The 21,827-nt window shown below is 39.7% G+C and overlaps 4 protein-coding genes across 6 annotated transcripts; 1 reads left to right on the forward strand and 3 right to left on the reverse strand.

The window, feature by feature from the left end:
* Positions 1-1,289: 1,289 nt before the first annotated feature.
* On the forward strand, positions 1,290-3,478 carry LOC101305100. 2 transcript variants are annotated; one of them, XM_004287302.1, is made up of 2 exons: positions 1,290-2,412; positions 2,785-3,478. In XM_004287302.1, exons 1-2 carry the CDS (start codon positions 1,705-1,707, stop codon positions 3,064-3,066), a joined length of 990 nt encoding a protein of 329 aa, XP_004287350.1. In that variant the 5' UTR covers positions 1,290-1,704; the 3' UTR covers positions 3,067-3,478. The 2 variants fall into 2 exon arrangements, with proteins under 2 accessions (XP_004287350.1, XP_004287351.1); XM_004287303.1 differs by having other exon boundaries at positions 2,559-2,903.
* LOC101304799 (nudix hydrolase 19, chloroplastic-like) lies at positions 3,382-5,765 on the reverse strand. The gene is made up of 6 exons (XM_004287301.1): positions 5,143-5,765; positions 4,839-4,979; positions 4,649-4,753; positions 4,469-4,568; positions 4,285-4,377; positions 3,382-3,937 (listed from the first exon to the last, which is right to left on the reverse strand). The coding sequence occupies exons 1-6, from the start codon at positions 5,743-5,745 to the stop codon at positions 3,648-3,650; spliced, it is 1,332 nt and encodes a 443-aa protein (XP_004287349.1). The 5' UTR covers positions 5,746-5,765; the 3' UTR covers positions 3,382-3,647.
* Positions 5,766-6,076: 311 nt separating this feature from the next.
* LOC101305587 (zinc finger CCCH domain-containing protein 39-like) lies at positions 6,077-8,328 on the reverse strand. The gene is made up of 3 exons (XM_004287304.1): positions 8,070-8,328; positions 7,122-7,912; positions 6,077-6,613 (listed from the first exon to the last, which is right to left on the reverse strand). Exons 2-3 carry the CDS (start codon positions 7,882-7,884, stop codon positions 6,369-6,371), a joined length of 1,008 nt encoding a protein of 335 aa, XP_004287352.1. The 5' UTR covers positions 7,885-7,912; positions 8,070-8,328; the 3' UTR covers positions 6,077-6,368.
* A 3,263-nt stretch (positions 8,329-11,591) lies between these two features.
* On the reverse strand, positions 11,592-13,094 carry LOC101305875 (uncharacterized RNA-binding protein C17H9.04c-like). 2 transcript variants are annotated; one of them, XM_004287306.1, is made up of 4 exons: positions 13,016-13,094; positions 12,332-12,644; positions 11,964-12,034; positions 11,592-11,878 (listed from the first exon to the last, which is right to left on the reverse strand). In XM_004287306.1, exons 2-4 carry the CDS (start codon positions 12,637-12,639, stop codon positions 11,871-11,873), a joined length of 387 nt encoding a protein of 128 aa, XP_004287354.1. In that variant the 5' UTR covers positions 12,640-12,644; positions 13,016-13,094; the 3' UTR covers positions 11,592-11,870. The 2 variants fall into 2 exon arrangements, with proteins under 2 accessions (XP_004287354.1, XP_004287353.1); XM_004287305.1 differs by lacking the exon at positions 13,016-13,094 and having other exon boundaries at positions 12,332-13,002.
* Between the last annotated feature and the right edge of the window lie 8,733 nt (positions 13,095-21,827).

Below are 21,827 nucleotides of genomic sequence, written 5' to 3' on the forward strand. Positions count from 1 at the left end.
GTGGTTGTGATGGGAACAGAGATGTGTATCGATATGGAGGGAAAATGGTCAGAAAGGTTATTTTTCGAAATTTGATTTTCTTCTTGATGTCACATCATCACTTAACGGAGGAATTAAATGGAAAACGAAGGTTTGGACACGGCTGATGAAAATTGAGAGTCGAGAGGTGTTTTTGATGAAATTGAAAAAAAGAAAAACTAATATGATAATCGACCTAAAATTAATAGGGATAAACTGAAATTAGTTTTTTAACAAGCATGATCATGAGAATGAGAATAATAAGTTAAAATGTTATGATTGTTATTATTATCTCAACCAATGGAATCCAGATGAAATGTGTCACTGATCTGACTGGTGATGAAGAGTCCTCAGAACAAACTTGCAAGAATTTACTATATTATGGTACATGTGATAAGGCAAAGAAATGATTTGTAAACTAGGTGAATGGACTTGGAAGAAGACATGTGTATCTGCCTGTCGATCTGTGTTTCGCTGAGTTCAAACGGTAGTTCCAATAATTGGAGGACGACCAATGGTATATGACTATATGTCATGCATGATGAGTTTAGTACTCACTGGTTGATATAGATTGAAAAGACTTTTTGTTGTTTCTTCATAAGCAACCAAGTACCAACAACAATAGTGAACCGTATGGAGATCCTATGGAGATTCAAGATCGAAGATTGGAGGATGCAATGGCGGATCCAGTCCATGGGTGCCTGCAGTGAACGCATTCCAAGTGTTCAACCTGTTCATATTTTAAGATGTTCGACAAATTACTTCAACATGATCTCAATATGATATGATATGTATATTACTTGCTTCATCGTCAGTCAATGTGTTTCGCTTGTTTGGGAGAAAATCAATCCTCTAGAAACCACATGATGTCCAATTCATGGTTTTTATACAATCTATGATTGATAATGACAACATCAATTAAATCACTCGAGTAGTTTCATGAGTGTCGACACTGTTAAAAGTGGGCGAGTAAGATGTTCGATAAATTACTTCAAAATATCTAGAGAAACAAATGATCGCGGCATTTACACTACCTAACAACAACGAAAACGAGAGGTGTCATATTGTACTTCTGGGTGCGTTCAAGACTACCCAAGTTTACTCCTGAGAATTAGTTGAGCACTCACCATCCTAGAAGTAAATCACAGTGAAGTCCAGATCACACTGCAATCCTGATCAGAATTAACAGATAGATATATACAAGTCCAAGGTGGTAAATAATAGTCTTCACCACATAGATATTTTGGCATTCATTTTTCTTCAGTTGCATTATATTATAACATTGTTTCTTCAACGGCTGAGAATGAAGCAATGTTGGCAAAACCTGACAAGAAAATTGTGTGAAGATTCCTTGGAACTTTGCATGATTGGACCTTCACTCTGATTATTTCCATATATAAAAGCCCTCCAAAAGTTCATAACTCCCCTTGTGGTCTGGAAATGCCTCATCACAATTCTCACTTATAGCAATGAATTCTTCTTAAGGGTTTTGGTATTTAGTTTGTAATACTGTGCTGCACTAGTTTAGTGTAGCTTTTGAGTAAAGGATCTGGGGTCTGAAAATCTTCCATAGATTCTTTAGATCCTTGTGTTCTTGGGTTTCTTTTTCTACAAGCAACACCATGTATACTTGTAGAAGTAGAAATATGCTTATGGGGTCTTGATTAGTGCAAAACTAGCTTGACAATGTTCTTCCATACCCAAAATCGTCCAACTTTTCTTCTCGGTGTTCTAACCGTAAACAGAACCCAAAACAGAACCAAATCAAGCCCATCTATAGCTGTACAAGTATCCTCAGTTCTACAAACTAATGGAAAAGGTGGAAATGGGAATGGAAATCTGTCTGATCAACCCAAGAAAGGCATGGCTCTAAAAAAGCGTCAAGTCTCTAATTTTGTACTAAGCCAACCAAACACTGTGGGAATCATAGGAGGAATGTCTGTATATTCTAGCCTACTTTTCTTGGAGAAGCTTGTTTGGTGGAGTTTGAAAGACGGAGGTGAATGCCCTCCTTTCCTTGTGTGCAGTGATACAACACAATACAAAGAGCTTCCGATTCGCAGTTTGTTTCAATCACTCAGGAGAAAATCTACTGAGATCAAATATTCAAGCAACAATTGGGCCATCATTGACAGCTTGTGTCGAAAAAGGGCATTCCTAGAGAACTCTGGGGCTCAATGCATAGTCATGCCATGCCATCTGTCTCATGCTTGGCATGAACAGATTTCTCAGGACTGTTCTTTGAGCTTCCTTCATGTTGGTGAGTGTGTTGCTAGAGAGCTCAGAGAAGCAAAGATGAAGCCACTCGAAGCTGGGAGTAATGTGAGGATTGGGGTGCTTGCTGCTGATGCAACTTTAACAGCTGGTTTTTACCAGCAGAAGCTAAGAAATCAGGTACACATTTAGAAGCCACTTATATGAACCAAGCTTCCTAGCATGAGTTGCATTGTATACTAATTCTAACATATTTCGGGTCTAGTTGTCGTCTAACATGTTGTTCATCAGTTCATGATGTGAAGAGTCTTTGGTTTCTGGTGCAGGGTGAGGCATGGCCTATGTGTTTCTCTTCGCCTGCATTTCTACAGCTAGAGTTTTCGAGTCTAGTGATTGTGTACTCCTTATACCATATAAGCTTGTTTAAATTGATCAAAGTTGTGTAGAAGCAATGAGCATGGACCTTAAGTGATACTAACCAGCACATAAATACTTTGTTCAAAAATGGGTGTCACTGGAACAGTTTTCTTTGTTTGAATGGAAAATGCACAGGGCTTTGAGGTTGTTGAACCAGACAAAGCAACAATGGAACATGTCATGATTCCTGCAATCGAGGCATTGAAGAGAAGGGACATGGAAGGGGCACGCAATCTGTTAAGAATCGCGGTGCAGGTTCTGTTGGTGAGGGGAGTGAACATTGTCATCATCGCTGCTGATGAATTGCAGGGTGTTCTGCCTCATGATGATCCTCTTCTTAAGAAATGTATTGATCCCATGGATGCCTTGGCCAGGTCAACCATAAAATGGGCAAAGGGCACAGGAAACGGTGGATGAAGATAGCAAAATGAGCAGCAGACCCAAACATGTATATAAAATCTTGCTGTCATTGGTGATGGCTTTGTGTCCATAAACCAAGCTATGCTTCACCCTCTCTCCACAAAAGCATTTAGATCTTGAAAATCAACTGGAGTAATCAAAGAATGAAGGACTTGAAAAGCAACACACCTGAAGTTGATCAAGATTCAATGACTAGGAGTCGGGTTATTCTGTGTTTGTACAATATGTTATGCTTTGTCTAGCTTCCCTGCTCATACATTGAAATTTATTGTAATAAATCAAGTTCAACCCACAAGAGAAGAAAACTAGTATATTAAGTAAATTACTTATGCATTTATAAGATTCAAAACATATATAGTTATACAGGTAGTTATATACACAGACGTTACATCTGGAAGAGTAATGTGATCAATCAAAAATTAAACAATATACTGTTGCAAGGATGGAATGGTAGGAATAATCTCAAGAAGGAAAAGCAAAATTCAGACATTGAATAACCTGGATGTAACCTGGAGTTTAGTTCACAATCAAAAGAGAACTAATCCAGGAATTCGAAATATGGATGAAGTGAATCACGACTACAAATTCGAATTAGAACCACAAGGTTGTTTTGAATGTGCTTTGGCACTGTCCGGTGCATCCTGATAAACCCAAGAAGATATGAGGTGATGGGCAATTGCAAATGGCCCCGGTATAAACATGGGAGCAAGTTCACCGCTTTCCACATTGAAGTCGGCAGACAAGTTCTGTCCTTTCTCAACACCCCTGCACATCTGCTCAACCTTCTCTACCGCTGTTTTCTGTGCCTTCTCGTATTCAGCAAACGTTAAAGCTTTTTTGACATCTTCTCTACTGTGCCACTCGGCGTCTAGTCAAACATAAGTGTAAAGAAGATAATGAGAACTTCATCTAATCTAATACGACTAAAATGTAGCATATCATTTTTATCAAAAAATGCACAAACAAAATTCTTGCAGATGCTCCCAGTTCTATCACTAAGATGACTTTCTTTTTAGGTCACGATAAAAAGACTGAAATAGTTCATAATCTTTATCACTAAACTGTTTCTCATGGGAAAAACAGAAATCACACCAAATTTATTTTTTTCCACAGGAGGAAAAGTTGATTATAAAGACACGGCAGCTTACAGTCTTATACTATAATAGGGCTTTATTATAAATGATTAAATGCAACAATATATTATATCCTACGTACCTTCCAACTCTTCCTTGTCGACATTTATATCAAGTGATTTGGCATATGCAAAGAAACCAACCATCAACTGGCATGGCATGCTACTTGGTCCAACTGGAGACAAGCCAAATTAAGAACTCAATCAATCAATACAGAGCTAAAGAAGATATGCATAATGCTGAAACAAAGTTTGAAATGTACCCACCAGGCCATGGTTGAGAGCTATGATAGACAACTTCTCCTACTTCAATACCAGTCTCCTCCCATGTTTCTCGCTTCACCGCTTCTTCTAAGCTTTCTCCTGGCTAAGGACAACAAAAAGATCGAAACTAATGAAACTGCTTTTTAACCCCCAAATGGTCCTCAAATTGGCCAAGACACTAACCTCTATAAATCCAGCCAAGCAACTCCACATTCTAGGTACAAATCGAGATTGCCTACTTAACAGAGCACGGTCATTTTCTTTATCAATCACTAACATTATGACAACCTGTTAAAATGGCAAATGTATAAGACAATATATAAGGAATTGAAGCAGTTACTAATTGAAATCTATGATAGAAGCAAATTCACACCGGATCAACACGAGGATAAACTCGCTTTCTGCACAGCTCACTAGAACACTGCTTACGTCTCCCAGCTTCTTTGGGGACTGTCTTTTCTCCACAATGTCCACAAAACAGTGCTGTACTATGCCATTCAAGCAAAGCCCTGGCCTGATCACCCACACAAAAACCATACAACACATTTCAAACTATATTCGAAAACAATCAAAACAAGATCAAACTTCAATGGAAATGTCTATTCTATTATGTCAACACTCAACACCAACATTTGCATCAATAATCAAACTCGAAAGCATTAACCACAAGCACTTACATGACCAGCAACGGCCAGCTCTGCCATAGCCCTTTCATCAGCCCAATCAGTAGCCACCATAAGCGTTCTGAGCTCAACAAAACACAACTGCTTCCCACCCAATTCAGGAACCACACCATCCTCCTTAGACACATCAACAGCCCAATAAACCACATCCTCCTCAGGCCTTGAACCCAGATACACAAGTGAATCACCACTCAACTCAACCCCACAATTACCCAACAATCCCTTACAATCAGCCAAACTGATCCAACCCAGACACCAATTTGGCTTCAAATCACTGATCCCACCATTGGTTGAGGCCAAAGGCCTCCCCTTTCTGAAAGGCAGGACCTTGAAGCTTGGTGAACAAGAGGGCAAGTGGGTATTGTCCAAAAGTTGAGTCTTGAGGGTCTCAAGGGCTTGGGTTGGTGAAAAAGGGTCACTGAGTTTTGGGGTCTTGGATCTCAGAGGATTGCCAGCAAAGGCATGGGACTGGAGGTTTATGGACATGGTGGTGGGAACTGAACAAAGGGTTCTTCTTGTGAAATTGGGGAGAACAAGCTTTTTGGATAGGGCTAGGAGATGCAGTGAGCAAGAAGAGAAGAGAGATAGCTTGACCATGTTTCCATTGGGTGATTGATTTGTCTAATTTTTTTTGGGAGAAAGCCAACAGAGGTAGGTGGTGACTAAGGACTCTGGTATATCGACAACTGTCCTGATTGAGACCCCATGGCTGCGGCTGCCTTGCCAGACTTGCAGCCACAGAATCAAAATTTGCATTTCCTAACCAGATTTACCCTATTGAATCACATCTATTTTTGATGTCACAAATGTGAAATTTTAATGCATTCAACACCGACGTGATTCAGTGTGGGGAACAAACTTCAGTCCTTGTTATACAGTACACAAGAATGCAGCATCCAAGAGTTTGAAGTACAAAACATACCACATTGTATTGGTACAATGGTACAGGTATTTTATTGCTGATTTGGAATAACATGAAAAAATGTATGTAAAAATATAGGTATTTTATTGCTGATTTGGAACAGTACAATCACATTTACCACAATCAAGAAACTCGCTTATTTGATGTTGTAAAACAATGGCAAGTTTTGCAACAAAACTATGACACAATAGGGAACCAGAATAAGAAACATAAAACCTATTGACCTCAATGAAAACAAATCTTCCAGGACCACAAATATTTCAAAACTTGGCAGCAATGCTAAGATATGAACTTGAACTCAGCTCTCCACCAGCGGGACATCATCAAGCCAGTCACCATATATGCGATTGATCTGCTTGATCTTCATGGATCCTCTCCATTTAAATCCGCACTTCTTACCCTGCACTTCTTCGTTTACAGCAGCAGGCATTGCTGCCATTGCAAGTGTAGATGAATCATTAATAGGAACAGCTTGTGGTTTCGTTGAAATGGGAGCACTTGCCATCAGTTCTGCTTCAACCCGCATACCAGGCGCTTGTAACTCTGAGATCAAGAGTTCAATTTTATGTGATATTAGCAACCAAAGGGCCAAACAAAGTATGAGAACATATCCTAAAGCCAAATTCCAATTCATCTCACAAGAATGGAAAGATGTCACAAACACGCTCAGACAAGAACTCCATGAGCATGATAATGATAATGTATACACCAAGTGAAGGTTTAACTTCTAAATGCAACATACCACAGAAAAACACAATGCACAAATGGAGAGATTCAAGTACAAGCATTTAGCAAACACTGATTTAGGTTTAGAAACTGAGATTCACTCGGTCCAACAGTTTTACAGTTCTGTTCCAGGAAGGTTCACCAATGTCTAGAGGCCAGTGCCAATATGGTTTTAGGACCAAATTCAGAGTCAATCTAGGTTTAATTTTGATATGAATGTAACTAGGAATGCCTGTTCAGGGTTAGAGTTAATCATATTAAGCAGATGACCAATAAGCACATAGTGACAATGCTAAATTCAAGATTACATGAGACTAGCAAATACCTTCTTGCCCATGAGCAAAGTGACACTTCTCGCCAAACGGACACTTTCCTGTTTGCTCCCACTTATTACAAATCTTAGTCTTCCAATATGGCTTCGGAGTTACTAGGAAGGTATTTATACCAGTGTTTGGCCTATTCTCCTCCAAACTAGTGCTACTTGCATGTGGCATCGGTGCTCCTGTTGTCCCAATGCTGATTGCTGCATTCTCCCTATACCTACTCGAATCCTCCCTAAACTTTGCTGGTTCTTCATGACGAAAGTTACACCTGTCTCCATAAGGACACTCCTCCCCATTATTAAACTTCTTGCAGAGCTTCATCCTGTGAATTATCTTCTGATCATCCTCCCAATTACCAGTTAATGGCCTATCCTCGTCACGCACGGTAACAAGCTCTTGCCAATTGGGAGGCGGCTGGCGAATGTCATCAATGCCATGTGCATAGTTGCAATTCTCACCATTCCTACACGAACCATTCTTAAAATTTGCACACAGACGAGTCTTGTAAAATATGTTGTTTGCTCCTCTATTAACCGGAGCATTTGATGGGGGCAATCTAGCATTGTTCATTGGCGGATATGGCATTGGATTCGATTGGGGCTCCTCGGAATTTCTAGGCCTCTTAAAGGGTGGACCTTGCTGCTCAAACTGAGAATGCTGATCTTCATTGTTCATAGCAATAGGAGGCCAGCAATTAACAGCATCACTGCCTCCAACATATAGCGATTGGACCGGCATAAACGATGTTTGATCAGAATAATTCATATCCAACAAACTACTCTAAATCTTGCCTCTGTAATCAAATCAAATAAAAAAGACTTAGGCTTTCAAACCACCTAGAATCAATAATGCAATATCAAATCAACAATCTTTACACAATGCTTAAAAGCCTCAAAATCCTATACAACCATCAAAAGTAGCATTTGCAGTGAAGAATCAAAAGAACTGACCAGATGGATGATCAAAACAACAAGCAGGGTCTGATCAACAACACCCAATTCTGCAAAAGTCACAAAGAACCAAACTTTAACAAGAAAACTTCAAACCCTGATGAGAATTGTGGGTAAAAGCAGAAAACCCAAATTGGAATTTGGGTTGATCACACACAACCCTTTATATATGAAAGAATAAAGAAGCAAACTTTATCAAAACCCTAGCCGCCAAGGATCTAAAACCCTAAGTTGTTTTGGTTAAGAGGAGAAGCGAAATCGGTGACTCTTAGTCGTACCCACTACCACTAAGAAAGAGCTGCGCCTTAAACCCTGACGCGTCCCAAAACCCTGAGATTTCGGGGTAAAAAAAAACTGATGGGATTTACGGCTTTGTAAATTTTTTTAGTTTAACGTTTTTATAGGCAGGCACTGTCATACGAAAGCGGTTACGAACTGGAACTGTGGGGCCATCCTTTGTACTTGCTTTGCACCACGTGTGTCTTCTCCTAGGTTTCTTTTTGTCTGGTTGTATTTCCGTTTTGGATTAGGATAAACCCTTTCGAGTCGAGTTGAACATGATCCAGAAGGTTTAGATCAAACTTAAGTTCAAGGCTTGTGTTTGGCAGTTGGAACTTGATTATAAACACCTTTAGTATGTGCTACATAAAAGTTCATGTTGAACTTGAACGTACAATAAAGTAGATTTTTTTTTTTTTAAACAATCAAACTACTCAAACGAGGCCACATGAAAGAAGTCAAATACAAGAAGAAAGTGAATCTTAACAAAATTGAAAAGTATGTAGCCCCAAAACAGAATAGCTATAAGAGCGAATAAAATTTGAAGACATGTCCCACCATGGTAGATCATCATAACTGATATTCAAGTTATCAAGAGCACTAGCAGATTGGTTCCATTCTCAATAAATATGGGAATAACGAAATGCATTTGAGACATACGTTACAAACAATTATGCCGCTCAAGCTGTAACTATCAAAGGACCAAGTGGAAAGAATGAATAAATGAAAGAACAAGGGTCGAATTCTAACCATATATGTTTTAGTATTCTATTTGGTTACACTCAAGCTAACCTAATGTCTTAATGATCGTCGTAGAGTTCGTTGCCACATAGCTCGAAATATTAAGATACGAGAAAGTTATGAACTTGTGCCAACTATACACTATTACAACCTTTACAAACTAAATAAGTCGAGCTTGATTTCTATTTATTTTCTAATTTGCATCGAAGTTTAACCTTTAGGTCTAGAGCTTAATGAGTCGGAGACACGTTTTTACACTCTTACCGAGAACAAATCAAAATATAACTTCAATAAATGTTGGTAGGTTTCGTATGGTTCTTAGAGCATCGATCTCCAACAGCTTTCCTAAAATTTCTCTAAAATGGAGAAGCAAAAGCTAAAATATCTAAAAAAATTATGCTCAAAATCCAACAGCTTATCTATTTTGGAGATTTAGACATTTAATACAACAATAAAATATACTATATCATTATTAATTATAACAAAAAACCATTATATATTTCATTGTAACAATAAAATACCCAATAAAATATTATATTGTTATCTTGAAGTCGTTGGAGCACGTGAAGAGTTAAATTTTGGGGAAGAAATGCTTTGTTGCAAATTTGAGGAATGAAAATTTTTTTTCTTCTCCATCCTTATTTTGGGGAATGAGATGGGAAAACTGTTAAATCTAAAAACAGCTCTATATAAGTGGCGGATCCAAGATCTAATAGTTATCTAGGCTAATTTTTTATGTGCAATTTTTTTTTTTTTTAGTTAAAAAAGTGATGAGCTCTGAAAATAGATATCGGCCAACATAAGCACAAATAGATATAAATCATAAAGAGTTTAGATCCCTAATAAGCACCGCAGCTTGCTTTGTGGTAACAATTACCAATCTTGGTTGCCGATCTCTACCTTCACAAGTAGATAGAGTATAGATCCCAATTTAATTATTAACCACTTGAGCTTCGTTTTATGGTATGAACTGTAATTTACTGGAAACAATTATCAATCTTTAAGTAAGAAGTCGAGGCTTATATGGAGTATGGTAAAAGATATAGTACTCAACACGGCTGCAATATATATATACCCTACTTGAGGCTTTTTGTCCTAAAATTCTCTGTAGGCTTGAGCCTATAAAGCCTTGTACATGTATCCGCCCATACTCTATATTCTTTAAAATTGAGAAATTAAAAAAAATAAAGAAGCTATATAATCATCACACAAGAAGCATAATCGGTTCAAAGAAACCCAATTTTGATGACTAATCGAAGCGTCAAGCGACTGAGGTAAAGAAAGTAACAAATCAACCAATGATCGATAAAAGATGAAAAACAATGAGAAGACAATATCATGAGAGAGTGGTATTATTGTTTACGGTAAGTCAAAGTTGTTTGTCCCAAGCAAGCCCCCTCCCCAGTCCCCACTGCAGATGAACTCTCTCCACCGATCACCTGTACTCCGTCCACCACCGTCTCCACGCCCCTCCAATCTCGGCGCCGGCGGTCTCCTCTTCCAGACCTCCATAAAGCAGGTTCATTTACCAATTCTTCCATTAACATGTGATACGATCGATATTGCGATTGGATCCCAGAAAATTTTGATTTCATTCCATTGGCAAAACCTATTATTGTTTGATCACTTCTAAAGTTTAGTTATTTCTATGTCCTGTGTTCGATTTCCCTTTTGCATGCACTCTTTAGGCTATGTGGGATGCTCCAAGTTGACATTTTTTGTTTATCAGTTTTCAAAGTCATTACCTTGATCTCAATATTACATGTGTTTACTTTGATGAGTTATACTTGTGGCACTAGAAATCCAGAATCTTACGAAAGCTAAGTAATGGAGTGTAGGGATAACAAACCATAACATATCGATGAGTCCATTTCGACAATGATATACAGCTCTGATGAATTAGAGGTCAATGAAGGAAGACCTATTAATATGCTCATGAAGTTTTAGGCCGGTTGGGATTTGAAACTTTTATCAGTTTCATCCAAATTTAGAAAGGGCATTATGAAGGTGGAATCCAATGACAAATCTTTTCTAGCTATTGCGCATGATGTTCAGTTTAGGGTGAGTTTGTGTGCTTTGTTTGCCATCAAATGAAATGCTAGAGGTATGGAGGGAAAAGTTGAATTTGACTTGCTTTGAACTTCTGATATATGCATCTATGCTTTATTGAATCGCAGCATCTGGTTCTTATCTGCATAATTATTGGTTGCTCGGATATTTGATACTTAAAGGGATTGTAAATTATTGCAGCGAGAGAAGGCCCTGTCATCTAAAGTGAACAACTCAGAGATTCCTTGAATCCAATATCTGTTTTTCTTTTCTGAGCTATTTTCTTGTTGGTTTGAATCTAGAGCTCTAGTTAACGGTCCACGATTTAGACTTCAATTTTTCCGTTGATCTTTGTAACCCCTCTGAGGGTTGGACCATGTTGTAAAGTAGTATTGAATTACCAATAACATATGTTCCCCACCCACACACACAAAGCCTGAGTGAGAGTTGATAGAGGTACAGAAAACTAAGTAACTCCATTAATAAAAGACAGAGAGCAGAAGAAATTGCCTAATTCAGTTGCACCTTGCAACTTAATTGGAAACCCTCCCTAAAACAGTTGTATGATTGATTGGCTATACTTGAGAAAATGTGCCTTCAACCATGACCACCTAAGTTTATTTATTTCTTAAAGGAAAGTGGGGGGAAATTAATAGACAGATTTTGAGAAGGATCTGAGTGTAAGAGTCTTCTACGCCTCATTTCCTTAAACGTCAGCATCTGAATTCTGTATTACAGACCTGCAACCAAGCAACATTTACAATCATGTTCAGAGCCACTTATTTTGTGTTGGGAAACCAATGACTTAGGAAGATTAGTACATACCGTAGTCCTTTGGAGTTTTGCATTTGTAACATTCTTGCCGGTTAGCATAATTGTGCATTCCACATCCGACTCTGTTTCCAATCAAAATGCCATAACAATTAGGAAACTGAAGAGAAATGACAGTATTCTCTAGCACTATACGTACAGATCCTTTAAGTTAAATGTAAAATTTAAGTTAAAGGAGAGTGCTATAGTTATAGGCTTATAGCAAAATATGGTGAAAGATTGGAGGCTAGTTATCTCGCAACATGCATTTTCAGTGGCAACTGCTAAGTGAGTATGTTCTAGTCTACATTAGGTTCTATTTTATCTAGAGACTTTGCATGCAAAATAATACACATATTATCTATTACTAGATGTGAAGTTACCTAGTGCAAATCCAGTCACCAGCTTTCCATCCTGGTGGTGCACTGCCATCTGGAGCCATCATGTTGTACCCACCACAGTAGTCATTTTTCAATGCACCACATCTGAAGCAATTTGGTCTCTGTGCATAGTTGTGAGCTCCACAGTTGCAAAACCAGTCCCCTGCCAAGACTTCTGTTCTGTTGCATCCATATGTTGAGGGATCAGGGCCACCATACTTAGGGTATTCGCATCGTTGGCATGCTTCTCTCTTTTTAAAATTCAAGTGCTGGCATGCGCCACACATCCAGTCTCCTCCTGCCCAGCTCATTCTTCCTGTGTATGCAATCAACATGAGATTTAGCATGATAAACCAACATTTTAAATATTTTCATTTTGTGTGATTAGAAATTTATTGAGAGGCTTCATCAGCAACAAGATGACAGCTTAACTAGAGAAGATGTATTGTTTTGTGATAGCTGAGATATCCAAGGAAGTCTAAAGACAAATATTAATATATGGTAAGGGATACTAATTCTACTAGCTCATCAGTACTATTCCATGAATGAAGAAAGATATTCTGCATAAACCTGGTCCCTGGCCTGAAGTTCATATAGTGTTTCAATAATAACAGCTTTAGGAGTCTCAAAGACAGGGAATTATCTGAATTCCAGAACACAAAGTAGAAGGAAGGAGCTAGAGATCACCTGAAGGAAATACAAAAAAATTGGGACTGTAGTAGCTCTGCTTGAACTGTGCCTGTTGTAGAAGAATACTACTTGTCGATGAGTTGGTGTTCTTGTTGTTCGGCTTGGACGGTTTATATAGTAGTTGTTCAAGGCTAGATGTGTGGGGGCCATGGATGTTCCTGTTTTATTCTCTGGCTTTCAGATAGGTTTTCCTTAATATGCATAGAGGATTCCGTAAGATTGTTTCTTCATGTATATTTTAGGATTCTTCACTCAACTAGTTACTTCGGTTTCTTTTACTACTGTTGAGAGTTAGAAGAGCAGGGTGGCAAGTAGCATGGGTTTCTAAAGGTGGCAGGCAGAACTAGCCAGTTGAGTTCATGCATGATGCATACACACAACACAATTTTCCCAATAAAATTCCACATGTGACCCCCACCCCTGCCCCATCTTTACAATATTCTTCATGCATTATTGCCAAAAATACACTTGGAACTATTATTCCTCCTGTTCTCAGTATATCCAAAACATTTATGTATGAAGGTGTTATGAGGGGAAGTTGCTACTTGAAAGTTGAAGGAGGCCCAGAGAATATATCTTCCCTGTTTTATGTCAAAGGGACTGCAATCTGATCGCGTAAGTTATCTGATCACCATCTTGTAATACTTAACCTGTACTTAATACATCCCTTATCATATGATAATCTGTTGACTGATTATTGCCGCATGGTGCAACTTGACACTAATGTGATCGGAAGATATGATGTGGTTTATCTGGTCACCAGTTTGTTGCAGGTAATGTGTATTCATTACATCAATTATTATGATGGATCAAATTTAGCTCTGTTATGTATTGTGATCGAAAGATATGGTCCTGCAGGGTTAGTCTTTTTTCTTTCTTTCACATCTCTAATTCTCATATGTTTTCACGTGGGAAGCTGATATTTATGTGCATACACACACGTCACACGCCAAGAGTGCTTCTCATCCAGTTTGCGCATACACCTTCCCTAAGTAGTTCATGCAGATGTGGGTCATGTTAGAAAGGGCCACTGAATGGAGGTAGAGAGGAACTTTTCTACTACTAGTTTTTCACTTAGAATCAATTCCTCCAAATGCACATTCATTACGAAATTCTTTTAACCTTGTCTAGGTTGCTTTTTGCCTTTCAGCTATAATTGAAATGCCATTCGAAGATTCATATCACATTGCTTGGTTACCTATCTTTAACCATTAATGTTTAAAACGTAGCTAATCATCCAATTCTTTAATTCATATGGATTTAGAACTTTCGATCAATCAATATGTTGTAGGATATCGTATATTGTAGGTCTCATGTGATACTCGTTTCATACGAGATAGAGAGGAAGGAACTTGAAAAGTAGTAAGAGGACTAATATTTCCTTTATGTATATACAAACATTAATTTGTGTAAACTGTTCATGTATTTGTTTAGTCTCCTAAGAATGTATAAACTCAAATGTGATTTGTTAGGTGACTAACTGGGTCCTCTACCAGGTGGTGATGGACACGTGTTTGGGAGATCAGTCTTGAAATGAAGATAGCAAATAGGTATGGGGTAGCAAATCTTACCCTTCCATGCAGTTCCACTCTCTTTATGGAAAAAGGAATGCTTTCAGTAAGTTTACTTGGAATAAGAATCGCGGCGGACCGACGCTGGTTATGCACAATGAGCTGGAGAACCTGGTATATCACAAAAGTGCCACATAGGAACTAGGAAGTAAGGCCTTCTAGCCTTTTTCTATTGAGCAACTGCAACATAACTCTGAATGCAAATTAACTTTAATCTAGTCTATGCAATTTTCTTTGCCTGAAAATATGTTCTTACATTAGACAGCCTTTCTTCTAAAGGACTTTAATTTATACAGCCTTTGTTTACTGCAAATTAATATCAGGCCATGTTTGTTTGCTGGAATTAGCTTTTATGAAAGGAATGCAATCCCTCGGCTGAAGGGATTTGTTTCGTCCTATTTGGGCATTGAGTTTGCTCTTGCAGAGTTGCAGGTATCGTTGGGAAGCCTCCCAAACGAGACCTCAATTCATTCATCACCAGATTTTCAACAGCTGAAGACTGTTTAGTGAAGCATATCTCTACTACTATAAAACCAGCAGTAGGAAATTCACCAAATTATGTTTTGCCAACTAGGGTCAGCGATTCAATCTACCGCCCATGTGGATGCAGGATGAAAAGGAGGTCGAAGCATATTATAACTTGCAAACCCATCACAAGCTTCTTCAAGAACCAGAATATATTGCTCCCGTAACACATTCATTCATGCATGCATACATGTTACATACCCTCTGTCCAAGAGAGATCCTGGCATTAGCTATAAGGGTGTACGCATTTGCTGACATGTCAATGACATACAGAGTCCATACGAGCTGATGTGGCGCAAAGATGCTTGCGTGTTGACCTGGGATTCGATAAGAGAGAATCCTAATCGCCACATTTTCACCAGACATGAGGAATATTCCACCATGATTTAAAAAAACCCTAGACAGTGCCCCTTCAATCTTTATTCTCCATACATGACTATTCTCAAAAGGAAGAGGGGATGAGGCCATCTCCCTTCAATAATAGACACTTTTGGTTTTGGAGAATCCTCCACGAACTCCACATCCCAATTCCCAAACCGATAGCCATAACCAACAGAAAATAGCCGTGGCTTTCGAATTTTTGAATATACTCATGTCTGTCACTCTTATTATTGTGATCAATAACATTATCATATGTGGATTGATATTTCTTTTTCCAGATAGATGGCACTAGCTGGAAACCTTAATCATCCAACATGTGAATTTCTTTCGATGTCTTAATTTGATTGAAAAAGCTGTTTGAACGAGCATGACTATTCGCAATTGACAACACATCATTATTTCCTCCCAATTCTGAAAAGCTTTTGTTATCCTATCCTTTAGTCTTTGGTGGATTTTATTTAGGATATTGAAAACCATGGAAATGAAATCGCTTGTGAATGCTATCTTTTTCTTGAGTCAATTGTGGAATCACGTTTTCAATGCTTAAACGTGTATTATAAAGACAGAAACAAGTTAATCAACTACCTACTAGACGTGAGAATTGCTTGTATTATAAGTAACCGAACCCAAAAATTGAATAGATGCAGCTTCTTTAGGCGAAAATGGCAAATTAAGAGTGGATCTCTTTATTTCGATCATTTTCAGGTAGTATTTCCACATCTCAACTGTAAAATGTTTAGAACATAGTATGTTTATCAAGGAATGTTGAATAATGCCTAGGAACGACTTAGTCAGCTTGTTTGAAGCGCCACAGCTGCACCTGGTTGATCCTAATATTGAAGCGCCCCAGCTCGATAAGAATGGTGACGAGCAGCATGACGAACCACCATCCTCCTATATAAGCCTGCAACAAATCAAGCAACTTCACGAAGTTTCAATCACTTATACACAGACATAGGAGAAAAAATATGGCAACTAAGATGTCGCTTCAGTTTGTTTTAGAAGGAAGCATATCAGCTGTGCATGACATGGAGGAGGTTGAGCAAAGACCCTACCACCGTAACTGCAGTTGTGCAATGCATAAGGTGAAGGCCAACGCTTGCCCTCAAAGACAATGCTTGTTTGTCTCATTGTGAGATTCATTTAAATTCTCATCAACTTCACAGGTATATGAGAACTCTTTCTTTCCAGAATGTAACGATTCAATCCCCATATCTGAGCTTGATATGAACGATGATATCAGTTGCAGTCAGTGGTGACTCATGGTCAAAACTACCAGTAGGAGTCAGGGGTGGCCCTCTATTACCCGAATTAAAGCCCAAACCAGAGCTGTGTTTGGAATCTCCTTCACCACAACAGCAACAACTTTCCCATTCACCAATGAATTTTTCTTCTTCTTCATACTCAGCCACCCCAAGACTCAAAAATTACACCCAGAACTTCCTCTACACTCCCAAAATTCAAACCACACATCCAAAAACCAGTCCAAAACAAACAAAACCCATATCCAGAATAACATGCATTACCACTTTCCACAAGAAACGAAACAAGGCAGAATAGCCATTAGAAAAGCATATGTTGAACCAGAAACAGATATACATATTTGATTTGAAGTTTGAATCGCCAGTACAGAAAGAAGCGCGAGGCATATTACCATTCTTGTAATATGCAATTCCGTTATGGCATAGGACACATTGCAACAACATTAATCTCAGTGATGGATGATAAATCAAACAAAGCAGAACAACAAAATCTGGATAAATAGATAGTAGGAGTACAACTTAAATATAATAGTACAGAAGATGATGAGACAATCAAGTTACAAGTCATTACAGCAGAAAGCAACCAAGTGTGTCAGGCGGTGACATACAGTCTGGAGAGGAATGGTATTCGAAAATGCGAGGAGGCTGGAATTGGAGAGTGAAACAATTCTTCCTGTCCGTGTCCACCTTGGAGATATCAAATTCGAATTGAAACAGTACGGCACCACCCGTATAAATCCCAGAGTTTGTGCGTTCTCCAACACGAGCGGTGGTGACAAGGAAGACATTGTTTCCCCCTAGATGGAAGAAATGACAGTCATTTGGCCATGGTTGATGAGGGAGCTCAGCCGGCAGATTCATCTCAAAGATTTCACTGATTGTTTCCTGGTTTTCATCCAAGGACATAAGATGAACTACTATATTGCAACGGGAGTAGCAATGTCTAGCCGAAAACAGTAACTTTTTGTTACCGTGTTCTGGCTGAGGCATGTCCACCGCTACAGCTTGGCCTGCAATTGGTAAAGGGCCACCTTGGCACAAGCTGGGGACTCTCCTCCATTCTGGGTCTCGGGCCGCAAAATCAAAGCAGCAAATCGGGCAGTCTGCGGTAGGCTTAACCAATCTGGTAGACATAAACAATTTGGTGCCTGCAATAACATAAGATGCAGTTGAATAAGGGTAGCAGCAGGCAGCATCAGGGTAGCTTGGCAGAACTGACCAAGTACCCTGTTGGGGGTCAAATACCTCAAATGATTTGACACTTTCCCACTTATATGACAGAACGTAGAGTTTGCCGGCAAACTCAACCATCAACGGGCTTTGTTTCCCTCCGTTTAAAGCCCCCGGCATCTTGACTATTCCTTGTTTGGGGTCATGGGCATCGAAGGCATAAGCATCTGTGCTGGGATGAGGGCCGTATGGTGGTCCGAAACGATCCGGATCGAAGTTGGGTTTAAAGCCGCTGGCGATGACAAACTTGGACCCCAAAACACCGCAACCAACTCTACCTGGGAGACCTACTCTACTCCGGAGATCTTTACCTGGGAAATCTTTGTCGTCCATTCTCGCTAGTTCCCGCAATTCTAGTTTCTCCGACGACGACGATGTCAGCAGATCGGGAAGATTGATGGAGCGAACAACATAGGAAGAATCCCAAGGCTGACGAGGATACCTTGGCGGAGGGGGCCGAAAGTTGGGTCTGTCCCAGTAACGTTCCATGCTACAAAGGAATAGAGACTTATCATCAGCATATTCAAGGCTGCATGTGCCTGTCTTGACACGCTTATGCGGACGCGGGCTTTGCTCTTCTTCTACTTCTTCTTTAACGTAGCTTTCTGGGTTTAACGATTTTTCGGACATGGTGCTCTCTGTTTGCTCTCAAGTACGATGATGGTATGGCTTTAGGTTTGGCGTTTATATAACATGTTGTTCTTCATCAAACCTAATAACAGTTGGATTAGAGTCCTAATTATCATTGGATTTGGATTGGACTGCCCAGGGCGGTAAAGTCATTTCTGTTTGGGAACTTGAATCAGTAGCCACGGAGGACCTGCTTCCTTCCAGAACTGGATGCCATCTACTTGTAGCGCATGCTTCGAGATACAATCTGCTGCTTTGTTGCGTTGGCGCTGAATCTTCTTCCAGCTTCATCAAATGCTGTCTTAAGCCTCTTTATTTCTTCAATTACTGCTCCCACTGGGCTAGTTTTACATGCATGCTGTCAACAATGGCACTTCAAACAATGCAGACCCTTTAATTCACTCTGTATGTTGAAATTCGAAACCAATTAGCTGCCTTTCAGCCAAAGGCTTATCTCTCCGTGCATGCATAGTCATTGCAGCTAGCACGTAAACGCATCGCAGATTTTGCAGGTGAGTAGGTGACCACCTCATAGAACCCCCAATACAAACATGTTTGAGGGTTTGACATAGAAACCTGCTTTGTTTGACTATATACTCTCGAATTGTTCGTGCAATTAATGAGGTTTTTATATATTTGAACCCTAGAGAAACATCAAACATGAACCTGCTAGCTAGCTGCAGCAAAATGAAAGCATGCATGGTATTCATTGTTTTTCTCTTAGCTCTGCTACTGATCACCCAAACAATCACAGAAGCTAAACACCCGCAGAATGTGAAGGAAGGAAAAGTAGCAGAAGAGAAGAGAAGCGGAAGCAACAGAAACAGAACCAGTACTGGTAGAAGCAGCAGAAGCAGAGGAAGAGGCAGTAATGGTGGATCAAGGTCAAGAACAAGATCAAACTGTGATCCATTGTTCCAGTTTCTGTTTGGAACCTGTGGCCAATGGCCTTTCCCTACCAACCCTTCCCCGAACAACCCTTTTGCCCCAACGCCGAGACCCTCTCCAAGGCCGCCTCGAGTTCCACCTTCTCCTTTACGCCCCTTCCCGCCCGTAATCCCGTCTCCACCGCCACAAGCACCATCTCCACCACCTTTGCCACCGCCACCAATTCCACCACCCCCTTCAGCTCCGCCACCATCATCGTCACCTCCGCCGTCAGCACCACCTCCATCATCGCCACCTCCACCGCCTTTGGTTCCTTCTCCACCTCCGCCGTCTCCACCACCACCAGAATTCCTGCCGCCACCAATACCAATCGTCTTTCCACCACCACCGGATGTAGAGATGCAACCACCCACAACTCCTTGGCTCTCACCTCCCGACACCTTCCCTGATACACCACCAACCATTCCAGCTCCACCATTAGTACCAGATATTGACCTTCCTCCACCTGCATTACCAGACTTACCACCATCCGGAGATCAGTCTAGTACTCCAGCAACACCACTGGTTCCAGTATTTTCACCACCACAAGATGAGCCTACTCCAACCTTACCACCCATATTTACATTACCACCACCAATACCTATACCTGATCAGCCTTCTCCCATCTTTACATTTCCACCACCAATAACTGTTGATGAACCATCTCCAATATTACTACCTCCGCAAGATCCATTTTCGTTTAACACACCACCAATCTTACCATTTCCAACTACACCAGACACCGGTAATGGTGGTGGTGGTGTGATTGATCAGCCACCATCTTTTGATCCACTTCCACAGACACCAGTCTTTCTGCCACCTCCAATTCCGGAAATTCCCCAAAATCCACAGGAACCACCAGTACTTTCATCTGAGACTAGTCCACCAGCACCAGATATACCTATCAATGAGCCACTGCAGCAGCCATTGGAACCCAAACTCCCTTAATTTTCTGCCTCCCTCTTGTACGATCCCCCTTTTATTTGTTTTTTGTTCCTTTTTCTTGCCACAAATCTTGTAAGAACTTGATATCTCATCTCATTGTCTGTCTCTTATGCTCGAGCATCAAGTACTTTGAAGCAATTGCTAACACTTTGAAGTAAATGAATAAAGATTCTGGAGACTGTACGAAGGAAAACATAATCAAACTTGATTGGATAGTTCTGCGATCAAAGCTTGAATTCTTGGGTGGATACTAATATCACTACCAGTTTTGTATTTAGCTTCAATGACGCTGTGAGTCAGACTCAATTATGATGGATGACATCTTCTTATAGTCTTTCCCCCCATATTGAGGCCTCTTTTCACCAGCCTCATCTTGCTCATGTTCATAAACGCGCTTCAGTATCAGATTCTCATCGATTGCAGTTTTCATCATCTTCAAATATTCTTTCTGCCCATTCTCTGCATTATACACATCTTTCCATCTAAGTTGCTCAGCTTCTGTTTTGTCCTCAGAGTAATGATTTCGGAGGTAGTCAACTACATTGATAAGCAAGGACAACTTGGCATGGGCACAACGGAAAAATGGATGAGACAACATAGTTTCAAACAACCTTACAACATTAATCTGAACCTTTTGTGCTCTCACTTTTAAGAATATAATTAATTGAGACATGTAAGGAGACTCTCTCTATCCTCAATGACCACTTCCAGGCCATTGACCTCATACCTTCTCAATAAGAGCTTCAAAAAGGCGCACAACATGCTTGATCTCACTTATGTTCTAAACTCGGATATCAGAGGGTGGTGGAAGTCGTAAAACTCCATCAACTATCTCAATTTCTTCAGAAGTGTGCGGTCCAGGCGCTACTCCTAATTTACTACACATTCTGCTTAAGAATGCCAGACTAGCATCAACTGCCAAAAAAACATAAAATTCTAGTTTCAACACTATCTTTATCGCTCTGTGATGCTGGTCCATAGAAAATAATGTTTATGGGCCAATGTTTTATGATGTTTATCGTATGAAGCACAAATAATTTTAAGAGAAATTTTAAATACACACCCCTATTGTTTTATGTTTCTATTGAGATTTTATAGGTAAGCTAAATGACCAAAACATACATCTATTATTAAAAAAAAAATCACACTAGAAGTATTCTTTTCAACGTCTTCTACCCTAAAATAGTCGAAATCACGTCTTCTCTCCTAACCCCAATTCTTCTCCACAATTCATTTGGGTTTTGTTTTTTATTCTGTATCAGCTTCAGTTTGATCTTACAGATCATATTGTCAAGTACTACATCTTTATCAGCTTTAGTTTGATCTTGCAGATCATAT

This window comes from Fragaria vesca, linkage group LG1, assembly GCF_000184155.1.
Source record: "Fragaria vesca subsp. vesca linkage group LG1, FraVesHawaii_1.0, whole genome shotgun sequence".
Taxonomy (NCBI): Eukaryota; Viridiplantae; Streptophyta; class Magnoliopsida; order Rosales; family Rosaceae; genus Fragaria; species Fragaria vesca.